Raw genomic sequence first — 24,284 nt, 5'->3', positions numbered from 1 at the left:
AGTCTCCTTTTCATAATGAATTTTAAATGTTACACCTCTAATCAGAAATTTACAAAATGAGTTAAACCTTTAAAACATGCTGTTGAAACAATGTCTTTATACTTAAGAAATGTGAGAAGATGTAATTACTCAAAACAGCATTGAAAAATAGTGTGTGGAGGCTGATTTTGCCCAATTCACATCCTGAAAGGTTTCAAAAGAAGTGAACAAGAGCCTTATTCATTAAAAAAATAATCTTGGTTTCTATCACAGTCATAACAAGATTATGACTTGTGATCAATATGGGGGTGTCAGAATTTTCAGGGAGCAGCCCAGGCAAGTTGTTAACCCATCTTTCCAAAGGCTGCATAGATGGTCAGCATGTCACCTACCAGACCTTCCTGTGGGTTGTGGAGGCCACATCTCTTAGGTCTTCCATGCCTCATGAGAAGCAACAAGCTCCCGTGAAGCATGATAAACAACCACTCTTTGTTTTAACAAAGAACTTGGTCATGAGAAAACTCCTGACAGCAGGATTCCTAATGTCTGTAACAACCACATGCACTGTGACTAGGTTGAGGGTGTGAATACACAGGCTTTCAGTGTATTATTAGGAGGTAAAATTAATACTCTGACTTTGCAGATGAGGAAACTGAAGCCAAAGAAGATTAGAGAACTCACCCAGTGTCACATCCCATTCTGCCTTCCTCAAAGCAACAGTAACTCCTTTCTTGCTTCCCAGAGCCAGACAGCCCTGGGCTAGACAGTGTGTTTTACGTGTTAAGACATGTCTTGGGACAAAGTATTTCATTAGTTAAATTTCTACTCGCAAGCTCTGTCCTCAGCCCTGCAGACTGGCGGATGGACCAGCCGGCGGTAAACTGAAACAGACGCTGTTCTCAGCTCATGCACCTGCTTTCAAGGAGGGATGGGGAAGGAGGGGCAGAACATTAAAAAAAAAAAAAAAATCAAGTCATGAGCCAATTCTCCTGCTGAAATGGGCTAAGAAGTGTAGTAAGGGACAGAAAAGTGCTACTCTCATGTTGAAGAAAAACAATCTTTAACACACAGCTTTCTACCCAAGTGCTTTTATCATCATGTTCACTCCTCACTATGAGTTTGGATCAGTCTGGATGGCGGAACTGCACAGCGCCTTCTGGGTACACGGTGTTCCCTCCTGATTAGGGCCATGAAGTGCTGAGAGGGGATGAGCTGAGTGAGTAGGACACGGTGGGACCCGCAGGGAAGCCACCCTGGGCCTCCCAAGCGCTGTGACGGGCTCTCACCTCGCCAACCATTTTCACATCTTCACGCCCATACCAGTCAGGCTCATAGACTTCATGCAGCGACTCGGTGAGCTTCATGGAAGCCTCTTGCATGCCTAGCATTGGAGAAAAGCAATTCCCGTTAGAGAGGGGTGGGTGAAAAGTCTCTTCCTCCTTCCCCTACTTGTCTAAGTGACAGGGAAAATCTTGAACACTTGCTAAATGTTTAAGGAAAAACTGGGCAGGTACAACTGTTATTTGCATCTGTAGTCACATCTTTCCTGATTCTGATTACAGCATGCACCTTCTTATATTTACAATAACAGTGACAGATACAGGATCTTAAATAAATAAATAAATAAATAAACAAGGCATTGTATTCTGAAAACAATATGTCCTACTAAGTGTGCCGTCACTTGTTAAATGACATGAAACCATAAACGTACAGGACACCTAGAGCTCTTCTCTATAAAATGACAGAGTCCTAGGAATTAATCCTAAATGAATTTGAATGTTAGAAATAAAGCTTTTTTTTTTTTGAAGCAGACAGAAGCACAATCAACAGGATTTTAGGGTATAATATTTGAAATGTTTTAAGTGGCCTAAATTTAAAAAAATTTTTTTTAAATAAAAAAAAATTGTTTTCCAATATTATCAAGTTATATATATATATACAGTTTTAAGTTAGAAGCCTCAGAGAACTTCAAGTTCTTCTATCTAGGGGTCAGAATTTTAATTATTGGTATAATTTGGTATGTTGCAAAAATATGGTTATTAACAATAGTAAAGATATAAAGTTTCCCAGTGCAACATGGTGATATAAAGTATCACTAAACCTGTTTCAATCTCCCCTTTTCCCCTCCTTCAAAACATGGAGGGAAAACTATGGACTACAGTGGTGACCACTCAGGGCTGGGAACGGAACAAGGCGGAGTCTTTGGCTGGCGACGTGGAGAAGTGCCACTTTGGCACCAGACTCTCCCTCATAGCTAGAAGGTGAGCTCTGGCTAAGTTGGTGCCTTGGTCTTTGTCACTAGGGGATATGAAATGGGGCTGGATAGAAGGAGAGGAGAGAAAAACCAGAGTGCCATCATTAGAAGTAAAAGACACATCTTATAAACTCAATGCCAGAGAATCAAAGAGGGAAAATTTTTTGTGAAACTGAAAGCTGCAACACTCTAAATTCAACCATGTGTTTGGTGGATTTAAAGCAGTCAGTTTTGGGGTCAACAGTGAAGGAAAAAAGTCAAAATAGAAGATGTCTGAGGAGTTTGAGGTTTTTGAAGACAAGCTACCCATTCTCCTTGCTTGGTGCTTGCAATAAATTTTTCTCTGCTCCAGAAAATGAAATTATAAATAAAAATAAGATGTATGAAATGATCAAAGTACATCCTCAAACAATATGTACAAGAGTCACACTCTGGAAAATTATTCAGTTGCACAAAATAATGAAATCATGCAATCTGCAGCAACATGGAATGACCTAGAGATGATCAGACTAAGTGAATTAAGTCAGAGAAAGACAAATATATGATATCACTTATATGTGGAATCTAAAAAAAAAATGATACAAGTGAATTTATTTACAAAACAGAAACAGACTCACAGACTTAGAATACAAACTTATGGTTATCAAAGGAGAAAGGCAGGGGAGGGATAAATTAGGAGTTGGTGACTTACATATACACACAACTTCACATAAATTGATGACCAACAAGATCCCACTATATAGCACAGTCAAATATATTCAATATCTTGTAATAATCTATAATGGAAAAGAATATTAAGAAGTGTGTATATATATACACATGCATATATGTGTATATACATATAACTGAATCACTTTACTGTATAGCTGAAACTAACAACATTGTAATCAAATATATTTCAATAAATTATTTAAGAAGTAAAATAAAATATTAGTCCCACCCTCTAAAAAAGAGTCAACATCTAATCTGGAATTTCACAATACATTTCCTCTCTTTGGAGGGGCTTCCCTGATAGCTCATTTTGCAAAGAATCTTCCTGCAATGCAGGAGACTCCAGTCCGATCCCTGGGTTGGGAAGATCCCCTGGAGAAGGGGATCCAGTATTCTGGCCTGGAGAATTCTGTGGACTGTATAGTCCATGGGGGTCACAAAGAGTCGGACACAACTGAGCGACTTTCACTTCACTTCAGGGGACAGACAATCCCCCTTGTTTTCCCCTGCTAAGACGCAGATACCTATTTGGTCTTTGCACACGAAAGGTATGAACGTGTTTTGTAGCCACATGAAGTGTGAAAGCCTGTGACCCTCTCTCCATAAAGGGCACATCACTGAACATGTTTAAGACGCCCTTTACCATGAGGAGTACAAACAACCCACACCAGCTGAAATGACTTGACAACCATAAGAGGAAGCCCAGCAGGATACTGTGGGAAAGCAGTGATGACTCAGTTCTCTGGGGACACCGATGAAATAGTCTTATAGGTGTAGAGACAGGCAAACATTGCATTGTGTGTGTGCTTAGTCACGTCCAGCACTTTGTGACCCTTTGGACTGTAGCCTGCCAGGATCCTCTGTCCACCTGATTTCCCAGGCAAGAATACTGGAGTTAGTTCCCAATTACTGCTCTTGGGGATCTTCCCAACCCAGGTATCAAACCCACGTCTCCTGCGTCTCCTACATTGCAGGCAGATCCTTTTCCCACTGAGCCACAAAAAGTAATGCAAAAACCGTCATCCATCCTCTAGCACTCTGAGTCCAAGCAAGGAAGAATCTTTCTCTTGTGACGTGGTCTCCACATGCGGTCACTGCTGACCATATGTGGCAGGAATATTTATCTTGAATGTCCATGTTTAACCCTAACCCTAAGCAAACGAATACTAAGAAATGCACCCCTCAAATTCACACCAAAAGTGAGTCACTAGTTAGAATTCTATCATTCAGATGGCAAAAGGCTTCTGAAGTTTCCTTTTAATTCTTCGAGTCAGATGGAAGTTATAAACAGCCACATAGACAAGCTCTTAATGTCTTAAGAGGAAGAAAGACGCATGATGGTACTGCAGAACAAAAACCGTTGTGGTGCAAAATGAAACTGTGACTTAAGTTTAAAATAAAATTCTATAAGATCTTACTCTTTGAGGCAAAAACACACAATGTGTGTTGCAGTAAATATGTCTATTATCAGCCCAAAACAACTACTAATTGCTGTGTGGATAAGTAGCAGTGTGGGTAATTTGGAAAGAAATTATTTTGACAAAAAGCTGTTTCTACAACCCTCCATAGGAAATACTCTGACAGATAGACAGGTGAACAAAAACACAAGTCTTGCTCTTAAAAGACAAAAAGATTAGCATAGATTTAGAATTTCCTCTGGTGGCAGAGCAAAAGAGGAAAAGACACAGCTAAAACCCAAGTTTCCTTCAGAGTCATTTGGCAACATTAAAGCAGAATAGATGCTAAGTGGCATTTAATAATATCTAATAGCCAATATTTTCTTGGGCTTTCCAGGTGGCTCACATGGTGAAGAATCCACCTGCAAGGCAAGAGACCTGGGTTCAATTCCTGGTCCAGATGATCCCCTGCAGAAGGGAGTATTTTCTTAAAAGATGAGTGGTTTTCAAAACTATAAGACAAGTATCAAAATTCATACATAGAAGAATGATCATCTTACTACTGGATGGGAACCATTTCCCTCTCACCAAAAATTTGGAGCATCCTAGACCTCAATTTTCCAAAGTATTCATTAATAATAAATTATAGTACATGCCACATGTTATAGGAATAATACATGAAATGAGCCATAAAAAGCTTATGTTTGTACCTGGCACACGCGTGTTTAATATTATTAAACTATTAGCCTAGACTTCTAAAAAGTCTCCAGTTTCATTTCCTCTAGTTTGTATTTCATACCATTACACTAATTATTTCTAAAATGCTAATCTGATCATGTGACTCATTCCCTCACCTAAAAGAATGTTAAGGACTCCCTTCTCCATTGACAGAATAAAACCCAAGATTTCTTCTACCTGGATAGTCTTTCCAACATCAACCTCTTCCCCTGGCATATCTTATCACCTGATGACCATGGATGACCCCTTCTTGGGTTCATTCAGGGTAAGTTCTGCAGAAGGACCATTCCTGACCTGGTCTCCTGCCCCTCAGCTAAGGTGGGAGGACTCTCCTTTGCTGGATAGCACAGAGCACGCTTCTCTTAAACGACACATTACCGTGCATATCTGGCCTTTTGTTTATTAGCTTTCTCTATCACAAGCCCCAGGAGAGCAAACACTGTGTCTTACTCCTCTCTGCATCTCTGTCCTCTAGAACAGTGTCAGGCCCATAACTGAGACTCAATGCAATGTTTGCTACTAAAATCAATGAGAGCATAAGATCTCCTACAAAGTCCAAGCCATCAGCAGAAATAACAAAGCCCCACAGGAGTGAATGCCACCCAGAGATTAGGGATAATAAAGAGTAGAGCTCATTGAATTCAATTTCATAGAATGCCTGTAGCAGAGATGTGGGGGGACTTCCGAGAGCAACTGGAGCGCTTTATAGCTGAGGAACATCTGGCACATTTTACAAATGAGGCAGTCGACCGGCTTGGATTATCCCATAGTTGCCTCTCAAAACAGACCCAGGACTCATCACTCTACTGGGTGAGATCTCATTCTCTGTAATGCTGCCTGTATTAAACTGCTCCACTAGTTAGCTAGAGTTCTTCTTGTGAAAACCAGAAAAATGGGCCATGAAAGCACTTTGAAAAAGCAAATTATAATCTACTTAATGCATAACCCTTATCTTTAAGTGTGTTCCCAAAACTCAAAATATGCTCCAAGGAATGCTGATTCTTTCTAAGACTTTGAGAAGAAAAAAAGCATTCTACAATTAAATCAGTGGAAAATGCTGCCTTTGCGCCACAGGCCTATGGGAGATTAGATTAAGGGTTAAGGGTTCTGATAAACTCTGTAGTAAACTGTTTAAAAACTCATTCCAACCAGCCTCAGCCAGAGTCATTTAAACAGAGATCTCTCTCAGAGAATATCGTTAGTCATTCAATCAGCAAAATGTGTGGGGAAAAGCTACTAGACAGTCCTTCCTCCTACATACGTGTATGTCACCATTAGAAGTGGATGCAGGGCACAGACTGATGGAAGAGTCTCTTCGATGCTGCACCCAATGTCTCCCTGGAGACAAGTCTTCTCACAGTGGATTCTCCCTTCAGACCACATTAAGGAAAAGAAATAAGCCAGTCTTTTTAAATAACATTCTCCATACTAGGGCAATAAAATAGACCAAAATACATAGTCTTCGAAGAGAGATCCAATTCTCTCATTCATGTAACGAAAGTATCCACTTTTAAAAATCAGCTAACAAAGAGAAAATCCTATACTCAAAACTGTATGACTTCTTGTGTTCAAATCTTGAATCAGCAATGAAAGAATTACCTACAGTACCTTCTATTTTCTGACCAAACTGTTATAAATATTTGAGGTTAATATTTTTAGAGCAGTTAATTATGACCTCTGTGAATTGCGCAGGTTAAATCCTCTGAGTCTTACTTCTTTACAAATGCAAGACAAGGCTAATGTTATTTAGCCTGTGATGGGTGGTGACAAAGAAGTAACATGCCTAAAACACTTAGTACACAGCCTACCACATAGTAAAGTGAAGTAGCTCAGTCATGTCCGACTCTTTGTGACCCCATGGACTGTAGTCTACCACGCTCCTCCGTCCATGAGATCTTCCAAGCAAGAGTACTGGAGTGGGTTGTCATTTCCTTCTCCAGAGGATCTTTCTGACCCAGGGATCGAACCTGGGTCTCTCATTAAAAAGCAACAGAGGTAAGTTGTCATTACTCCATTGTACAGATGAACTCGAATTATGAAACAATGCAATACTGATGGCTACATAGTTCAAAGACAGTACAAGGGAAAAGCAAGGTCTCAGGAAACTCAGAGACCAGACGGTACATTGCACTCCTGCTGTTTAGTAAGCCCATGACCCTGGACAAGCTATTTGACCCTTCTATGCCTGGCTTTTTAACAATAAAATGAAGATAAAATAAGTACCTGCCTCATAGAGTTGTCAGGTGAATTGAAATTATATGACTGGTTTATAAAATAATAAAAGCTTAAATACATCTTAGTTTAAAAATTACTTTCACTTATTTTGATTTTTATGACTAATTTTTATTAAGAGTTTCATTATGTAGCCATAACTTTGTAATCAATTTCATACATCCATACATTGAAACTGTTAAGAATAAATTCTTGGAAATGAAACTAGTGTATCAAAAGGCATGCCCCCACACACACACACACAAAATCAAAAATCACATATAAAAGCCTTTGCCAAATCTCTCTTCAGGAAAGCAGTCTTACCAGAAGTGTACAAAAGGAGTCCATTTCCCACAGCTCTGCCAATGCTAGGCATTACAGCTTTGTTTTGAGTCTTTTTTTTTAACTTTTTATGTCTTTGAACACTTAGAAGAAAAATAACATCTTCTCCCTTTGATATCATTTTATATTCTTTGAATACTCAGGACAAGCACTTTTTACATTTATTACCCATCTACAGATCTTCTTTATTAATTTTCTCTCCATATGTTCTACTCAGTCTTTCTTTTGATCCACTAATCTTCATTTAGCTTACTGACTGAGCTCTTTATATCCTGGCTCACTTTGATTAAAATATGCTGCCAAAATAATTTTTTAAACATTGTGTACATTAATGAGGTCAAATCTCTCAAACTTGCCCTTTCCAATTTCTGCCTTCTGGGGGATCCTTGTAAACACCTTGTCACCGGAGACTGGAGATTAAGTCTACTGTATTTTATTCTGGGACTTGAGCGCATCTCTTTGTCTACATATTTAAATCTTCACTATATTTGGAAATGAGAAGAAGAGAATAAAGAGTGATGTTGGGAATCTCACTTTTTTTCTGAGTGTTTGGCAAGTTTACCCAAGACTCATTGTCAGATGATCCATTCTCTACCCACTAATCTCAAAATCTGCCTTATCACGCACCGTGGGCACTTGAATCTGACCCAGTGCCGGCAACTGGATATCTCCGGAGGCAGAAATAGAGTACCCAACCTGATTCCTCTCTCCACTCTCCACCACTAGCCTTATTTCCTTGCCTTGAATATCAGGAGACTAGAAACAGCAGCAGAGCCTCTTTCCCCTACAGTGGCAGGGATGCTGGTGCAGCCGGTCCCAAGTCACAGGCAATTCAGGGCGGTGCTTCCTGTTAATGCTGCTGCCATCCCTCGCCCGCTCCTGCTAGAGGGCTTATGTGCAAGGCTAAGAGCGTCCAACTCTTGGGACATACTCTCCCTTGGGATGAAACCAGCTGCAGCTTTTCTTAAACAAGGTCTGCAGCTCACTCTATCTAACAACTCTTCCTAGAAAGCTCTGGCACATGGGAGGCACTTATTCCTAGTTTCCAGCATAAGGAAACTTATTCTCCTTATATACCTGATTATCATTTCAATGGGAACTGGGGAGTAGGTAGAACGGAACACCTGTGCTCCAGTACCCATCCTGCCAGAAAGCCAAATGGCTTTCTAATTAACACTCGATCCTGTCACTCTTGAATTCCAAGAACAACCTGTGCTTGGTAACATGCAGTAAACAACCCATACACATTACCTTTGATAGCTGCTAAGTATCCTCGGAGTTCTCGCTGAAGTCTGGTCCCCTCGGCCTGAAAACACACAAACACAGAGCTCTTCAACATCGTGTTTACATTCTGCATGCAAACATGTACAAAGCCATAAGCTTAGAGTTATTTTTACCAGAAGCTCATTCTTGAAAGAAAATAAATATGTGAATTCAGACTAAACAAGATATCCATTACTCTAGATACTTACAGAGATTTTATTCAGCTTAAGAGGGAAAGGAGAAGGCAAATAAGACTTTGCTAAGAATAGAAACTGTGACCCACCATACAGCCTTCTATACATTCAAGAGCTAGTGAGTCTCTCAATTTTGACACATAGGTTACAAGGTAGGAAACTTACCACCACTGTTCACTGTTTAACATGGTAGCTACTAGCCCAAGGTTGTCACGCGTTCACAATGTAGCTAGCCTGAATGCAGATGTACTGTAAGTATAAAATACTTACCGGGTTACAGAGATTTAGTACCAAAAACATACACACACACATATATATATACATATATCATTAATATATTCTAGATAGACTGTAGATTAATACAATATTTTGGAGATAATGCATTAAACTATATTATTAAGATTCATTGTAACTCTTTTCAGTTTTTCTTAAACTGAAGTATCATGCATGCTCAGTTGCTCAGTCATGTCTGACTCTTTGCAACCCATGGACTGTATAGCCCGCCAGCCTTCTCTGTCTGAGGAATTTTCCAGGCAAGAATACAGAAGTGGGTTGCCACGCCCTTCTCCAGAGGATCTTCTTGACCCAGGGATCAAACATGAGTTGGTTTATAATACTGTGTTAGTTTCAAGTGTACAGCATCTTTTTACTTTTTAAAAGTAAAATTTTTACTAGAAAATTTTTAATTATGAATGTGGTGTGCATTATATTCCTATTGGACATCACCAAAATCGAGAAATTGTTAAATTGTACATTTTGGCCTATGAATACTTGTTTTGGTTTGGAATGCATTTAGAAACTCGAAGACTCTGAGACTAGGAGTAGATTCTGGTCTGGAGTTACCCAGGAAATGTTAATGGTAGCGTGGAGAAGTGAGGCAGGGAGGGACAGAGCGGTAACTCAAGGTGCACTAACAAGCAAGTTTCCACAGTGGGCAGTCCTGCCTTAATTCAACTGGGGAACTCTAGGAGACAGACTCAAACACCCTACAGACATCCTCACCAAGGGGCAAGTGAGTTGGTGATATATCATCTCCTGTTGGACACTGGCTAATGGCTGCTTCTTAAAATGAAAGTGAAAGTCACTCAGTCATGTCCGTCTCTTGTGACCCCATGGAATAGTCCATGGAATTCTCCAGGCCAGAATACTGGAGTGGGTAGCCTGTCCTTTCTCCAGAGGATCTTGCCAGCCCAGAAGTCAAACCAGGGTCTCCTGCATTGCAGGCAGATTCTTTACCAGCTGAGCTAGCAAGGACCCCGAAGCCTGATTCTGGGGAACATGAATTCCCCATTAATCCACACATGGGCAGACAGGTCTCCAGGAACCATAGTAAGACCTCAATCAAAGAGTTCTGCTGTTGGCAACTGCAAGTCATATAGTGGGCTCAAAAAAGGTAGGTACGAAAGGCATATAGCTGGCCACCAACAGTTGTCTATGACACTGCAAGGAAACACATCAAAAAAAAAATGTATTCTAACTGCACAGTCATTGAACAGAAGTACACAGAACTAGCAGATAGAATGACTCCACCTTGAAAATTAATATGATCACAACTATTGTATAACTCTAACTTGATAGTTAATAATACACCCACTAATATAGTAACTATAATGGTCATATTCATTTCAACAAGCATTTGTTAGAATTTACCAAAAAGGAATCCCTTAGAAGAAATGAAGTAGCTTTTATAGTGAACAAAACAGTCTGAAATGCAGTACTTGGATGCAATCTCAAAAATGACAGAATGAACACTGGGGTGCATGTGTCTCTTTCAGATCTGGTTTCCTCAGTGTGTATGCCCAGAAGTGGTATTGCTGGGTCATATGGCAGTTCCATTTCCAGTTTTTTAAGAAATCTCCACACTGTTTTCCATAGTGGCTGTACTAGTTTGCATTCCCACCAACAGTGTAAGAGGGTTCCCTTTTCTCCACACCCTCTCCAGCATCTATAGTGAAACAGATCACCAGCCCAGGCTGGATACATGAGACAAGTGCTCGGGCCTGGTGCACTGGGAAGACCCAGAGGAATCGGGTGGAGAGGGAGGTGGGAGGGGGAATCTGGATGGGGAATACATGTAACTCCATGGCTGATTCATGTCAATGTATGACAAAACCCACTGCAATGTTGTGAAGTAATTAGCCTCCAACTAATAAAAATTAATGAAAAAAAAAAAAAAAAAAAAAAGACAGAATGATCTCTGTTCATTTCCAAGGCAAACCATTCAGTATCCCAGTAATCCAAGTGTATGCCTCAACCACTAATGCCAAAGAAGCTGAAGCTGAATGATTCTATGAAGACCTACAAGACCCTCTAGGAGAAGGCAATGGCAACCCACTCCAGTACTCTCGCCTGGAAAATCCCATGGATGGAGGAGCCTGGTAGGCTGCAGTCCATGGGATCGCTAAGAGTCGGACAGGACTGAGCGACTTCACTTTCACCTTTCCTTTCAGGCATTGGAGAAGGAAATGGCAACCCACTCCAGTGATCTTGCCTGAAGAATCCCAGGGACGGGGGAGCCTGGTGGGCTGCCGTCTATGGGGTCGCACAGAGTTGGACACGACTGAAGTGACTTAGCAGCAGCAGCAGCACAAGGCCTTCTAGAACTAACACCCAAAGAAGATGTCCTTTTCATCACAGAGGACTGGAATGGGAAAGTAGGAAGTCAAGAGATACCTGGAGTAACAGGCAAGTTTGGCCTTGGAGTACAAAATGAAGCAGGGCAAAGGCTAACACAGTTTTGCCAAGAGAACGGACTGGTCATACTAAACACCCTCTTCCAAGGGTGTTGGAACACAAGAGACAACTCTACACATGGATATCACCACATGGTCAATAATGAAGTCAGATTGATTATATTCTTTGCAGCTGAAGAAGGAGAAGCCCTATATAGTCAGCAAAAACAAGATTGGGAGCTGACTATGGCTCAGATCATGAACTCCTTATTGCAAAATTCAGACTTAAATTGAAGAAAGTAAGGAAAAACACAAGACCATTAAGGTATGACCTAAAACAAATCCCTTGTGATTATACAGTGGAAGTGACAAATAGATTCAAGGGATTAGATCTGATATACAGAGTGCCTGATGACTATGGATGGAGGCTCATGACATTGTATAGGAGGTAGTGATCAAGACCATCCCCAAGAGAAAGAAATGCAAAAAGGCAAAATGGTTGTCTGAGGAGGCCTTACAAATAGCTGAGAGAAGAGAGAAGCTAAAGGCAAAGGAGAAAAGGAAAGATGTACCTATCTGAATGCAGAGTTCCAAAGAATAGCAAGGAGAAATAAGAAAGCTTTCCTCAGTGATCAAGGCAAAGAAACAGAGGAAAACAATTTAATGGGAAAGACTAGAGATCTCTTCAAGAAAATTAGAGATACCAAGAGAACATTTCATGCAAAGATGACCACAATAAAGGACAGAAACAGTATGGACCTAAAAGAAGCAGAAGATATTAAGAAGAGGTGGCAAGAATACACAGATGAACTAAACAAAAAGATCTTCATGACCCAGATAACCACGATGGTGTGATCACTCACCTAGAGCCAGACATCCTGGAATGTGAAGTCAAGTAGGCCTTAGGAAGCATCACTACGAACAAAGCTAGTGGAGGTGATGGAATTCCAGTTGAGCTATTTCAAATCCTAAAAGATGATGCTGTGAAAGTGCTGCACTCAATAAGCCAGCAAATTTGGAAAACTCAGCAGTGGCCGCAGGACTGGAAAAGGTCAGTTTCATTCCAATTCCAAAGAAAGGCAATGCCAAAGAATGCTCAAACTACCGCACAATTGCACTCATCTCACATGCTAGCAAAGTAATGCTCAAAATTCTCCAAGCCAGGCTTCAACAGTACATGAACCAAGAACTTCCAAATGTTCAAGTTGGTTTTAGAAAAGGCAGAGGAACCAGAGATCAAATTACCAACATCCGTTGGATCATAAAAAAAGCAAGAGAGTTCCAGAAAAACATCTGCTTTATTGACTAATCTAAAGCCTTTGACTGTGTGGATCACAACAAACTATGGAAAATTCTTCAAGAGATGAGAATACCAGACCACCTGACCTGACTCCTGAGAAATCTGTATGCAGGTCAAGAAGCAACATTTAGAATTGGACATGGAACAACAAACTGGTTCCAAATCAGGAAAGGAGTATGTCAAGGCTGCATATTATCACCCTGCTTATTTAACTTATATGCAGAGTACATCATGTGAAATGCTGGGCTGGATGACACACAAGCTGGAATCAAGATTGCTGGGAGAAATAACCTCAGATATGCAGATGACATCACCCTTATAGAAAGCGAGGAGGAACTCAAGAGTCTCGTGATAAAAGTGAAAGAAAAGTGAAAAATCTTGCTTGAAACTCAACATTCAAAAACTAAGATCATGGCATCTGTTCCCATCATTTCATGGCAAATAGATGGGGAAACAGTGGAAACAGTAAGAGACTTTATTTTCTTGGGCTCTGCAGATGGGGATTGCAGCCATGAAATTAAAAGACGCTTGCTCCTTGGGAGAAAAGGTATGACTAACCTAGACAGCATATCAAAAAGTAGAGACATTACTTTGCCAACAAAGGTCTGTCTAGTCAAAGCTATGGTTTTTCCAGTAGTTATGTATGGATGTGAGAGTTGGACCATAAAGAAACTGAGTGCCAAAGAATTGATGCATTTGAACTGTGGTGTTGGAGAAGACTCTTGAGAGTCCCTTGGATGGCAAGGAGATCACACCAGTCAATCCTAAAGGAAATCAGTCTTGAATATTCATCAGAAGGACTGATGCTAAAGCTGAGGCTCCAATACTTTGGCCACCTGATCCGAAGAACCAACTGTTTAGAAAAGACCCTGATGCTGGGAAAGACTAAAGGCAGGAGGAGGAGAAGGGGATGACAGAGAATGAGATGGTTGGGTGGCATCACCATCTCTATGGATATGAGTTTGAACAAGCTCCAGGAGTTGGTAATGGAAAGGGAAGCCTGGAGTGCTTCAATTCATGGGGTCGCAGAGTCAGACAGGACTGAACGACTGAACTGAACTGAACCAAAGAAGAAAGAGGATGAAGAGAAAAAAACTACTTCCTTCAGTAAATTACTATCTTGTAGAGGAACTAAAATATCTATAGGAAAAATTGCATCTCAGAGCAGATTGTGTTAACTCTGAATAGTCATCCAGAGTGTTTGGGAGTATAAAGGAAAGATAAAATGCCCAGTGCATTTAAAAACAGATAGTGATTAATACAAATAAACTCCAAAAAAAAGTGTTTAAGACCATGCTGGACTCCAAAATAAATTCTGGAAGAGAATATTTTCCTAGATGTTATAATGCAGGTATAGTGACATCATTTCTCTAAAGTCTATGTAAAACTCTAGTGAGGTTTTCTTTACCTGCCTTAAGCTCAAGCTATTTTTACAACTCTGTAAATCCAGGTATTACTAGATGAAAGCTTAATGTTAAGTCATTTGTTAGCACATATAACCTTCAACACGAATGGTGGTATTCAGAATGGCAACATAGAAATCATCAGAGTTCTAAACAACTGACTCCCTTTCTTGTGGCTCAGTATGGCTGGATATGAAACTCTAGGTTTCCTTTGTCTTTCTGAGTCATTCAGAAATACAGTGTGAAAGCAAACTGCCACACACTAGATGGTTGGATGGAATCACCCACTCAATGGACATGAGTTTGAGCAAGCTCCGGGAGTTGGCGAAGGACAGGGAAGCCTGGCGTGCTGCAGTCCATGGGGTCACAAAGAGTCAGACATGATGGAGAAACTGAACAACAATAGTGGCTTTCCAAAACATCAAAGTATAGTGTAAAACTGTAGGCAAATGATAAGGAGAATGAAGAAGAATGCTAGTGATAAACACTTGGGTAAAGGTAGAAGATAAGAAGGATCCAGAGAAGAAACAGGTAGAGTCAAGCCAAGGTCCCCAACATGAACATGAAAAGAATCTGAGGAAAAAAGAAGGAAGTCTTTTCCAGCTGATTATCTATTTCGTGACAGGTACTGTGTAAGATTCTAAGTATATAAAATACTGAAAAGATATCTTGGGGGAGATTTTATTATTGTCACATCTACACTGTACCTCCCTACCAGATCTACTTGGGGGAGGATTATAGTTCCTGCCCCATCAACATCAAGCTTGGTTGTAGGACTTGATTTGGTTAATGAAATGTGAGTGGAAGTGCCCATGTGCTACTTCTGAGCAGAAGGTGTAAGAACCATCGCATACTCTTACCATGTCTTCTCCCCTTTAGTATGAGCCCCATAATGTTCCAGGCTGGGGTTGCTTCTCCAGCCTGGATCTCAGAGTGAAGGGAAGATGAAGAACACGTCTGTGTACGTTTTCATAAGTGAGAAACCAATCTGCTCTTAAAAGCCAACGAGGTATTGCCACCACGGCATGACCTACCATAAAAAGCCTGATACAATGGTTCACCATCAAGAGCGGAACTGCAGAAAGGCAGAGGAGGTTGAAATCTAACAGTAACAGCAAAAAAAAAAAAAAAGCCAGTGGAGTTACTGAGCAGAAAAGCATTAAAGGCACTTACAGAAACACTTCAGAAAGGAACTCAAATTGAAAAGATGAAAAAAAAAAAAGAAAAGATGATGAACAAAGTGAATGGTTTAGCAAATGGAGTTTGAGAGGCAGTCATGTAATTGATAGAGGTAGCATAGTACTGAGAGAGGACAGCAAGGCCAGAATCATTTGTCCCAACAGATGGCAGATTATTTAGAGAAAATAATATGTGAACTTCAGACATGTGATCTACCCAGGCTGATCTAGAACCAGGCTGATCTAAAGCCTACATCCTAAAAGGGGCAATTAGGAAGGTATGACTCCCCCAAGGCCACATTTTTCAAAATAAGTTAAGTGTAGAGTTTGGGGGTACTTAATGGTTTGTTTAGGTCACTTATAGCCACAAAATAAACCTAAAACATCTCTGTGGAACATCCATTTATTGAGGTTGAAGGAAGCTAACAGATAAATCATTACTTTGCCACCACGAAGCCACCTTGTTATGATGTAGAATGAAAAACTGCATAGAGATGAAACAGAACTTCACAGATGTCTCCTGTCTCCAGACATCTGCTTTAGGGCTCTGCTCTACTGCTGTTCTGCTCCTTCCCCAGAAGAATGCAAGAAGTACTTAGCTAAGGCAGGCCTCATGTCTCACCCAGAAGGATGCTCTCCCTGAAGGAAGTAATATAAAGCCAACCAGAGTAAATGGTGGTTCTGAGTTACCACGACTGCCTAGAGTACCTGGAAACAATAAAAGAACAGTGAGGAAGGGCATTCTTTTCCCAAATATTTAAGGAATAAAGCATGTCAAATTAAGTCCACTACTAAGTCTCTGCCTTTTCTTTGAGCACTAGAAGGACAATGAAATATTCAGGTTCTAATCTATACACTGAATTCATCTAGCCCAAGGGGGTTAATAAAAATTTTTTTTAATAAATTAAGAATCCCAGGAGAAATGTTAAATATTGTGCGTGGAAGAAAGTTCAAACTATATAATAATGGCTTAACTAGATGAGTTCAATTTAACTAGATAAACTGGAAGCTAATTTAAATAACTTTATTCTTCTCCAATTATTAACATTCCTAATTTTCCCCATGAGTATTAAGGTTCATAAAGCATTTGGTAATAACCATATTGAATTTCATATAAAGTTATGCCTGAGTCGAAAAGGTATAAGTCTCTGGAGAGAAATTTTTCACCTACAATATGTCACAGAGTAGTTCTTTTGCACAAAACCTATTGCATAATAAAATTCTTGCATCATTATTCTATCTGAATCACAAGTAAGGTTTAAATGAGAAATAAATTCTTATAGCACTGCTAAGATTTCACTGAATCTAAAGTTCATTCCACATTCCTCTGAAAATTTCCATTTCAGTAATTCATCCTTGAATTATGTATTGTGCATGTTTATGTGTACAGAAAAGAGATTCAAAATTCCACAACCTTGAGAATTTTTCCTGCTAGTTCTTAATATTGTTATCAACAGGACAAGATAAAATTATTATTCTAACTCTTAGTCACACTCTCCTCAGGGTTTATGGGCAAGTGAATCTTATTATAATTAAGTTGTCTGCATTGCTTACTAATACTCCTATTTGGAAAAGATCCAAGAAGGATTCACCACCCACCTGGCATATAGTATAATAACATGGCCTTGCTGTTACTCAGAGGTTCTCCATTTTTTCAAATGAATCATTTATCAGTGTCAGGAGCAGCTGCCTCTCAAGCCCAGAAGGTCCCCCAGGCCTCACTTTCTTCCCACACAGCCTGAGGGAGTGACTTGTTTCTCCCTCCTCATTAAAGCTACTTCCACCCACTCCATTCCTTGGGTGTCACACCCTCACAGGGCTGGGGAGAAGAAAGCTGTCTCCCCAGTCTTCTGTTTCCTGGATGTCCTGGAAAATAACCCAGGGTCATTTTGGGTTTCATCAGGAAGCCACCAAGAATTAATAGGCAAGCAAAAGTATTCATGGTTTTAAAAGATTACAAAGGTCTGAGAATCATCGCCTCGTTTAAAAAAAAAAAAATTCCCTTTTTTCTCTTGTAAGTGGTCTCTTGAAGCTGTTGCTTTCTTCCCCAAGTCCTGTGAGCACCTCTCATGGTAATCTGCCTCTAAGGATTAGACTGAAGTATAAAATCTAATTAAATAGCTGGAGAAAGAATGAGGCAGGCACACCACCATAAAGGTTACCCAATACAAAGAAATTACATTCCATATCTAATTAAATGTGTTTCCAAGTTGTTTTACATCAGATTGGTCCTCAGAAACACCAGTTTCTTAATTATTTGTTTATATGTCTTCAGGGGAGAGGAGGGCAGAGAAGGGTGTCCAGATCCACACAGGTTGGGCTCTTGGGCAGTTTTCACATGAGTCTCTCTTCAGCACCCCGGACAGCTCCCAGACTCAGCTGTTCTTAAACTTTCAAGAATTAATCTATGCAGTATCAAAGGACCAACTATAAAGGCTACCACGTCAAAGTTTCCTACTGCACTTTGGTAAGCGCAAAGCAGTGTTACAGACAGATTTCCTACAAGTTGAGCCAGGTTCCTGGTAAGGAAAGCTACCACAGACTGACATACAAAAATAGTGTCTCAAAGTCCTACAACTATGGCAAACTGTCTCTGGGCATTGGGCTTAAAAACAGGACTGCATTAAGCTATGATGAATAACATTTGAAGATTAGTGTCATGTCTTTTACCGTTTAGGTACATTAAATTCCAAAGCACTAAAAAGATATTATATATACTTATGCCTAGGACTTCAGGAGCCAATACAGAGGTAAAATTTTGTTAGCTCACTTTGCCCAGTTACTTTTGCCTGAAAGAAAGAAGACAAACATGAGACATTAATTTTACCAGATTGTATATACAATTCACAGAATGAATTAACTAAACTCATGGCAACAGTGTCTATAAACTCAGGGGCACCATGCCCCATACTATAATACTATGTGCATGACACCTTTGTTCAAGGAATATATACCACTGTGTCCCTGAGTGTACTTGCAAAACCAAATCCAGTGCATTTTATTTGCAAGACTATACAGGTCTAGCTAAACGTCCTAAGGCAACAGGTATGTAATACCTATTAATAGAGCAATGTTTTGTTGAATTGACTTGTTAAAATATGGTAAATGTAATACTGATTTATATTTAGAGGTAACTTTTGTTTTAAAAATAAGAAAAAAAGCAAGCAGCATCCACAAGACAGAAAATTTTTTATTAAATATCCTTTTTATCTAAGAAACTGTGAGTTGATGATTAAAAAAGAGTCCAAGTGGAAGGCTAACAGCACTAACAGATGTATAAAACCTGGATCTGAAGAGATATAACTTCAAAAATTGGGATTTCACAACAGTAAGTTCCATCTGTTTGCCTGTGATCATGAACCTATAGAAGTTCCCAGAGATACATTATTATTTTTGTCCTTTACTGACATTACTTTTTCTCCTGAAAAGGCTAAGTAACACATCAAAATTAAAATTGGCTCAATTTCTCAGAGTTCAGGCAGGTTAACTCAATCTTAAAAGTCATGTGAGTACATTTTGTGATCATTTTTGAAACTGAGAAGATAATTAGATTATCAAGGAGATGAGATTTAATGGAGTCATAATCAGCAACTTGATGAACAGATGACTAATAATGTCTGAATCCACTTATGATCAAAGACCACATTAGGCTACTCAACACTCCAGGCACTCTTGATTTACTAAGAAATAGTGCTCTATTCTGACAAGTTCAGGTTCCGGTTCAGTTGGAAGATGAGAATTTTTCAAAGGTAAAAGCAGCAGGATCTCAGGAACATACATTTTTTGCTTCCTTGCTTTGAGCTCTTTGTGGTTATAAGAGCTCTCATCAAGAAACTAGCATTGATTTCATAAGCTCATTTCTTTATTTTTAAAAATTTCTTTTGCAAATCTTCATGCAAAAGATACAAGATAGACAGGAGATTGAGTGCATTTTGAAATCACATTTCTGGGCAGTAGGGGGTGGTACACAGAAGGAAGAGACATTAAAGAGGACATCTCAGCTTCCACAGTTTTACTCAAGATTCATGGCCCAATTTCCACCTATCCTTGTCAGCATCCCCAAGAGTACCTATGATCTGAAAACCAAATCAAATACCTTTTGCCTTTCAACAAAGTAAAATTAGAAAGCTAGCTAGCAATTACACGTACCATTTTCCATGTATTTCCCTTAAGCCAATTAACTTGAGTTTATATAGATCTTTACTCTGATCTTTTGGATCAGAGTTACTCTATTGTGTGTTCAAGGAGATAGACTGCCTAGTTAGAACTGTTAAACTCACTACAGCAGGCAGGCCAGATATTGACACAGTTATATATTATTTTTCTAAACATGTACCCACAGGTTATGATCAATCAAATAACTGAGAAACTCCCTCAAAAGTTGTTACTAAGAAGAAATATTTTAAATTTTGGAAAATATTTGCACACTAAGATGGCTTTCAGTATTATGGAATTCTCACAGAAACCTGGAGTTAACCAGAAAAAGCAGTAAACTTTATTTCCAGAGACACAGACATACATGAATTCTCTTAAAATATATTGTGCAACTGTTGAGCGCAAACTTTAATGAAAACCAAGTATAAATACAAGCAACAAGACTCAACAATTCTCTCAGAAGTTGCTTGGAAGAAATTAACTGGTATCAATTAATGAATTGATAAGCTAAGTCGCTTCAGTTGTGTCCGACTCTTTGCAACCCCATGGATGGTAGCCCACAAGGCTCCTCTGTCCATGGGATTCTCCACACAAGAATACTGGAGTAGGTTTCCATTTCCTTCTCCAGGGTATCTTCCTGACCCAGGGGTCAAACCTATGTTCCTTACATCTCCCGCATTGGCAGGTGGGTTCTTTAACACTAGTGCCACCTGGAAATATATTAATGCCTACGGTCAAAATATTATCTAATCACAGAATAGTGAGCTTGCTCTAAAACACAATACATGAAAAAAATAACTACAAATTGGAGAATGTAACTGGAATTCAAGGACTGAATAACATTCTGCATAATAATAATGACTTGCTACATTGTGTCTCAAAGTAAATAAAGCTCTTAGAAGACGGAAGATACTGTACATACCAGCTGGTAATTATGGAGTAGCATGGAACTAGGGCAGCTTCAAAATCCAGGGAGGGGACAAGAGCCTTTCTCTAGTCTTGATAACTCAGGTTAGAATCAAGTCCAGGCAATGTGAGACACTCTCCAAGGGCTATTTGCTGCCAGAAGTTAGGATCAAAGAGATAAAGTAGATGACAATGAAGGGAGGCTTTGATATTGAATGAGGGAGGAGGCATGTAAAATCTAAGACAAAAGGTGAATACAGAGGTATGTGTGACAAGGAGGGATATACTGACCAAGCACCTAGCAGGTGCTAGAGAACATAGATTTCTTTAATGACTGCAACAGGTTGCTTTCCTTTAAACATTTTATAACCTAATGAGGATATAGATGCACACCTAAAACAACTGTCATACTAAAAAAAAAAAAAAATGGAACAAGAGCTATTGGATAAGCTACCAAAAAAAATGTACTCTGGGGTACATAGAGAAAGAAGGAGACTGGACAGACATTAGGTAAGAAATATCTTGTAAGTTGACCTTAAGCAAAGGTGGGACTTGAACATATGGAGATGGCAGCGCAGGCAAGGATAGTTCAATCATAACAAAGCATTTGCAGTGGAGAAAGTGGAAGAACAGCTTGGAAGCTAGCAGGCAGGACCTAAATAACACCATCAGACATAAGAACAACCAATTATTCCTTTTTATATCATGGTTACCTGTGTTACAAATAAATAGTTCTAGGATATCTGCTCAAGAAAATCGCAGAATTTTTCAGAATGTAAATGTGGCTTGCCATAAATAAAAATTTTATCCACACATTAACACACTGTAGGAGTACATTTCATATTGACTTTCTTTTTTTCAAACTTCTATTCTGTAATTTTTAATTATTTATGGACATATGTCCTAAAAAGTGTCATGAAACTGCTTACAAATATTCACACACTATTCAACACTTCTTCCATTCCAGAAATAAAAACGTGCTCTAGGAACATGCTCCAAATGATCATTTCTGTCACTAATTCAGCTTCAAGTTTGGCAAATGTTTTAAAGCTTATGTGCAAAGCACTAGATTCTGTGCAGAGAAAAAGATGAAAGCAGCCACATCGGACCCCTGGGCAGAGGAGAGACCAGTATGAAGACATGATTTTAGCTTTCAGACAATGGATTATCCTAACAATGAGAATCGCTGGCTGTGGATCCTCCAAACTGGAGAGATTTCAAAGTCCCAATATCTCTCCCCTTCCTCATCTGTGTTACACCAAATAGGCCGTCACCTGGTGGTGGGCATGGAGAGCTACACAGAATTTCAGTGGGACTGAGAAGCCGTGAAGATGGGAGCAGAAGTGAGATTCCCTTCCCCTCTGTATGAGCAGGTCTAATTTCAGATTGTGCCTCCATTAGAGCTCCCACATCTGTACTCGCTGAAATGTGATCAAAGCTGGTTATCTGGGCCCCACCAGCCCCAGGGTTATCATTTTGTCGTAATCTGCACATCGGCCACAAGCATGCTATCTTAATGGGCAAGTTTACCAACAGGAAGGAGAGAGCCCAAAGACCTTTCTTTCACTTGGGGACCTACTCTGGATTCCTTAACACAGCCGTGAGCAGGCACTCTGGTGAACCGACGGGAAAGCACCCAACATTCACAACAGTCATTTCTGCTACTGGTCAGTAGTGCTGGTAAGAAAGCAAACAAAATAAACCCTCTGGAAAGGAAAGGGTAAAGTCACGTCTCATTCTTCCTGCTGGGTATTTCTAATCCTTGCTTTCCTTACCACTTGTCCATGGAAAGCCCTGAGTTCTCAGGAGGTGGGAGTGGTTCACTTGATTCCCATTTGCTGGACCTTCCTCTCCCTTCCTCCCTGTCCTAACTGAGCTGTTCATAAAATCTAGACCAGAAAATCCATGACAACGTGGTGCACAGTGAACAATGAGAGCATATGCACAGACCCTTCAACCAGGCTTTTGGGCTAACACAAATCAAATAACTTTTAGGAAAATAAGTCTGGCATTAAAAAGAGAATTGGAAGCTGGAAAAAGATAAAAGCTAAGTCTCAAGCTCAAACACAGACCCATTTCCACCATGAACAAGCAGGGAATATATGAATTACTATAAGGACTTTTATGATTTTCTTCAAGAGAATTTAAAAGCAAGCCCAAAATGTTTGAATACTTTCTAGAACATTTTAGTAGTCTACTATTGATGTAATGCTAATTGAGTATGGTCAGATGACTATAATATAACACACCAATCCAAAAAAAAAAAAGTTCACCTTATACTATACATAATATCTTTTTGGATTTGAAATATATACACACTGAAAAAAACAAATCTAGATTTCCTAGGTCAACGTCCTCAGTGAATGCCGCTGTAAGATAATGCCTTCGGGAACTTCCCTGGCAGTCCAGTGGTTAAGATTTTGCTTTTCAACACAGTGGGCATGGGTTTAATCCCAGGTCTGGGAGTTAAAATCCCACCTGTCTCATGGCCAAAAACCCCAAACATAAACAAGAAACAATATTGTAAACAAATTCAATAAAAATGTCAAAAATGGTCCACATCAAAAAATCTTTAAAGATAATGCCTTCTGCCTTTAGAATAATGATTCATGTTAATACTAAAAATAGTAGGCTTTGCAGAGGTCACCACGATCTTGATAGATCCTTCATCCTTGGTTAATGTTTCTATACAAGGACTATGTCTTTTTCAGCATATGCAGCAGATGGGAAGTGGTCACCAATATATACTGGGGATTAAAGGGACACATTTTTTTCCCTCTAGAGTATTAATAAATTCAGTCTTCAGCCATTCTTCCCAAACTTTAATACATTTTTATAGAAGATTAAGAAACCTGTCTCCTCAACTTCCTCCCACTCCCTCCTTTTTTCCTTTTCTCCCTCTATCTACCAACAAGGTTAAGGTTCCCTCCCTCCTAGTGGCATGAAAATGACTATAATTTACTCTTTCTGGTTAAAACAAAAAATATCAAAATGAGCATTGACAAATGCAAGATGGTTTTGATGCAAGAGTATTTCCAAAGGGAACCAAATAGGGTCAGGAGACACCCTGAGAAATACTATTCCTACATTTCCATTCTGCTCGTTTTATTCTTATAAAGTAGAATTGCTTGATCAAGTTTCCCTAAATGTTGAAGTTTTACCTATATCCTGAAATCTGCTAATGATCTTGCCAGAACTTAGGTGCTGTTCTTCAAGAAAGACAGCATACTTACTATTGGCTCCACAATATTTGATAATGTTTATAGTGACAGGAATAGATGGCAGAGCAGTATTAAACTGGTAAAAGTTGATGATTTAGCCAACTGCACTTTTCTCCAATACCTTAGGCAAAAAATAGTCCTCACCTTGTTCAGTCAACAAAGTCCAAAAAGAACAATAAAAAGTCACTAGAGTTGGAAAATGCAAAGTACTACCTTACATAAATGCATTCCTGAACTTCATGCTCCCCAAGTTCAGCCTTCTGGGGTGCTAAAATATCATACTATAATAAAAGGGATAGAGAAAAAAAAAATCTAACAGCAGAGAACTAATTAGCTCCACAGGGACACACTAGACAGGAA

At 39.5% G+C, this 24,284-nt stretch overlaps 1 protein-coding gene across 2 annotated transcripts in view; it reads right to left on the bottom strand.

Annotated features, from left to right (window-relative positions):
• AMPH (amphiphysin) overlaps positions 1–24,284 on the bottom strand; it is a 211,833-nt gene that overhangs the window by 82,398 nt on the left and 105,151 nt on the right. For both annotated transcript variants that reach the window (XM_043872511.1, XM_043872510.1), the window contains exons 3-4: positions 8,884–8,938; positions 1,266–1,360 (exon numbers count right to left, since the gene is read on the bottom strand). In XM_043872511.1, coding sequence (XP_043728446.1) covers positions 1,266–1,360; positions 8,884–8,938 — 150 coding nt within the window. The remainder of the gene's footprint in view (positions 1–1,265; positions 1,361–8,883; positions 8,939–24,284) is intronic.

Source organism: Cervus elaphus, chromosome 18, assembly GCF_910594005.1.
Source record: "Cervus elaphus chromosome 18, mCerEla1.1, whole genome shotgun sequence".
Lineage (NCBI taxonomy): Eukaryota > Metazoa > Chordata > Mammalia > Artiodactyla > Cervidae > Cervus > Cervus elaphus.
Note: the sequence above shows the minus strand (reverse complement) of the source record. Positions and strands in the feature narration are given on the sequence as shown.